Source organism: Austrofundulus limnaeus, unplaced genomic scaffold, assembly GCF_001266775.1.
Source record: "Austrofundulus limnaeus strain Quisiro unplaced genomic scaffold, Austrofundulus_limnaeus-1.0 Scaffold119, whole genome shotgun sequence".
Lineage (NCBI taxonomy): Eukaryota > Metazoa > Chordata > Actinopteri > Cyprinodontiformes > Rivulidae > Austrofundulus > Austrofundulus limnaeus.
The window spans coordinates 1,075,419-1,078,477 of record NW_013952521.1 but is presented as its reverse complement, the minus strand read 5'-3'; the positions used below and the strand labels follow the sequence as shown (position 1 = coordinate 1,078,477).

The 3,059-nt window shown below is 46.6% G+C and overlaps 1 protein-coding gene across 3 annotated transcripts in view; it reads right to left on the bottom strand.

Moving 5' to 3' along the window:
* Positions 1-71: 71 nt before the first annotated feature.
* The window catches only part of grnb (granulin b), an 8,976-nt gene continuing 5,988 nt past the window's right edge, over positions 72-3,059 (bottom strand). For all 3 annotated transcript variants that reach the window (XM_014014823.1, XM_014014822.1, XM_014014824.1), the window contains 6 exons: positions 2,781-2,919; positions 2,500-2,597; positions 2,189-2,422; positions 1,267-1,563; positions 862-1,095; positions 72-770 (listed from right to left, as the gene is read on the bottom strand). In XM_014014823.1, the coding sequence (XP_013870277.1) occupies positions 576-770; positions 862-1,095; positions 1,267-1,563; positions 2,189-2,422; positions 2,500-2,597; positions 2,781-2,919 (1,197 nt within the window). In that variant the 3' untranslated portion in view covers positions 72-575. The remainder of the gene's footprint in view (positions 771-861; positions 1,096-1,266; positions 1,564-2,188; positions 2,423-2,499; positions 2,598-2,780; positions 2,920-3,059) is intronic.

Below are 3,059 nucleotides of genomic sequence, written 5' to 3'. Positions count from 1 at the left end.
AAATAAAGTTAAATCTGTTTTTATTGTCATTTCTGGAATAAAAACAGCTGATTTAAATAATAAAGTTCCTAAAAATTCAATGTTTTTCACCTTTTTTTTGTAGAAACAGAAGCCAAACCTTTGCTTAAAATAGTTGGAACAGAAGAGAAACCACATTCAGATTTGTCTCTTTCAAAACAAAATAAAAATAAAGTAAAAACACTAACGGAGCAGGAAATAAATAGAATCTTTTTGTTAATTATCTTCTTCACCAGCTGTGAATAAAGTTTTCTTCTTCAGTTCAAACAAAAACACTGAAGAATCTTTATCTTATAGAAGATTTAGTTCAAGTTGCAAAATAACTTTTTAACGAAACAGATCAAACAGGACGTTTCTCAGCACAAACTTTTACGTTTTCAGGCGTTTTGAAAAGTGAGACTTTCAAAATAAAGTGAAATTTCAGGAAACAGGAAGCTGTGAAACTGAAAAACGTACCTTTTTCCTGCCGTTGACTTAAAAAACAAAACAAAAACAAAGATGTGAAACTCCCAGAGCAAAGAGGAGCAGAGCTTCGTCTCTGAGGAGGAGGAGGAGGGTTAAAGTCCTGGTTTCCTGTCCCTCCACAAAGACTCCCAGGTCAGCTGGGTCAGCTGGTTCTGCCGCTGATCGTCCTCGGACCGGACCCGACTCAGAGCGAGGGCGTCGGCGCCTTTCTTCTCACACGTCCCGGTCTTCGTGTTGCAGGTGTACCCCTGAGGGCAGCAGTGCTCGTGGTCCGCGCAGCAGACCGCCTGAGGAGGAAGCAGACGAGGACATGAGACCCTCCTGCAGACACGGGACCGTTTCACTTTCGGGTCCACGCAGGAAGTGAGGACGTCAAACCTTCACCAGAGGGCAGCAGCCCCACCCTCCGCTCTGCAGCCTGCAGCAGGTCATCCCCGAAGCRCAGCTGCTTGTGTCGTCGCATTTAACGTCCGCCACGTGGCTCGGCTCGGTCCGAGCGCTCAGTTTGGAGAACCAGGGGATGGMGTGGGGAGCCCTGGAGCAGGAGGACCGGCGGGGGTCACAGGTGTGTCCTCGGGGGCAGCAGTGGTTTCCATCTTTACAGCAAACCGCCTGAAGAACAAGAAGCAGAAGACAAATAACAGAAGCAGAAGACAAATAAAAGAAGCAGAAGACAAATAAAAGAAGCAGAAGACAAATAAAAGAAGCAGAAGACAAAGAGGAACAAGAAGTTAAACAGGGAGCGACTCTGAAGTGAAAGCCATGCAGATGTGAAACACGTACATCTGGAATGGGGCAGCAGCCCCACCTCTGGCTCCTCTCCATGAAGCAGCAGGTCGTGTGTTTGGGGCAGCTGGTCTGAGAGTCGCACTGAACCCGACCGGAGACCATCAGGACCGGCTCAGTTCTCTGGACCAAAAAGTCACTTGGGACTATGGGTTTGGGTCCCCCTGAAGTCTGAGGCGGGACCTTGAAGAACCAGGGGAGTGAGAGACCRGACCGGTCATCGCAGGTCTGAGCCTCCAGGTTGCAGGTGGAGCCGTGGGGGCAGCAGTGGAGGTGATCATCACAACAAACAGCCTGCAGGGGTCAAAGGTCAACGCTGTGTCTTTATCTGCTGAGTCATTATTACCCTGTGAAGCATYCTTATAATGACTCAGCTGTTTTACTGTTTCTCCACTTCATCCATCCAACCAACATCCATCCATCCAACCAACAATCATCCATCAAACCAACATCCATCCATCCATCCAACCAACAATCATCCATCCAACCAACAATCATCCATCCAACCAACAATCATCCATCCATCCAACCAACAATCATCCATCCATCCAACCAACAATCATCCATCCATCCGACCAACAATCATCCATCCATCCGACCAACAATCATCCACCCAACCAACCATCTCCATCCAACCAACCATCATCCATCCAACCAACCGTCATCCATCCAACCAAAAGTAATCCATCCAACCAACAATCATCCATCCAACCAACAATCATCCATCCATTAATTCATCCATCCATCCAACCAACAATCATCCATTCATTAATTCATCCATCTATCCAACCAACAATCATCCATCCATTAGTTCATCCATTCATCCATCATCACTTGTTAGAATCACTTTGGACACCTCTCATGGAAATTACCATTGTTATCTTCTTGAAGGTCATAAAAGCACTTGGATCTGGTTTACCTGAGGGAGGGGACAGCAGCCCCAGCGTTCAGTCACCCCCTTGCAGCAGGTGGAGTTTTTGGGACAGAAAGTGGTCTCATCACACTTTGTGTTGTCAGGCAGCATAGGATAGACAGGTGTGTTGGGAAGCAGGTGTGTCAGGGCACTGCCTGAGGAATGGTCACACGTGGAGGCTGCCAGGTTACAGACCGTACCATGAGGACAACAGTGCAGGTGGTCCTCGCAGCATWCAGCCTGCAGGAGGAGCACATCATGACTCATCAGGATTAAAAGAGTAAATCTGTACAGCTGGACTCTGAGTCAGAACAGACCTCTGGTAGAGGACAACAGGCCCACTCTCCTCGTGTAGATTTACAGCAGGTGTTTCCGTCAGCGCAGACCACAGAATCGTTGCAGGGAACAGCACCAACTAAAAAAAAACTTTAGATTTCATCACATATGCTAACAACACAGATTCAACTCTAATTTTCTCTAAATTCAAACCAATTTGTCCCAGCTCAGGGTCACTAATTTAATTTCATCAGACAAATGTTACACATTTCTTTACAATGATCAATATATTTTCTAAATGACCTTTGACCCATTCACTGACCTGTACTGTGTGCAGTCACAGAGGAGAGCACCTTAACAAGCGAGGGGGCRTGTCCCTGTTCTGGCACACAGACGTCCTGTTTCAGGTCACACCTGGTGTTTACAGGGCAGCAGTGAATGTGATCCAAACAACAGACGGCCTAGAGGAGGACAAATTTAACTTTCATTCATTTATCCTCCAGAAAAACTTCTTTCATCAGTTTATAGAGTGAGTGAGTGAGTGAGTGAGTGAGTGAGTGAGTGAGTGAGTGAGTGAGTGAGTGAGTGAGTGAGTGAGTGA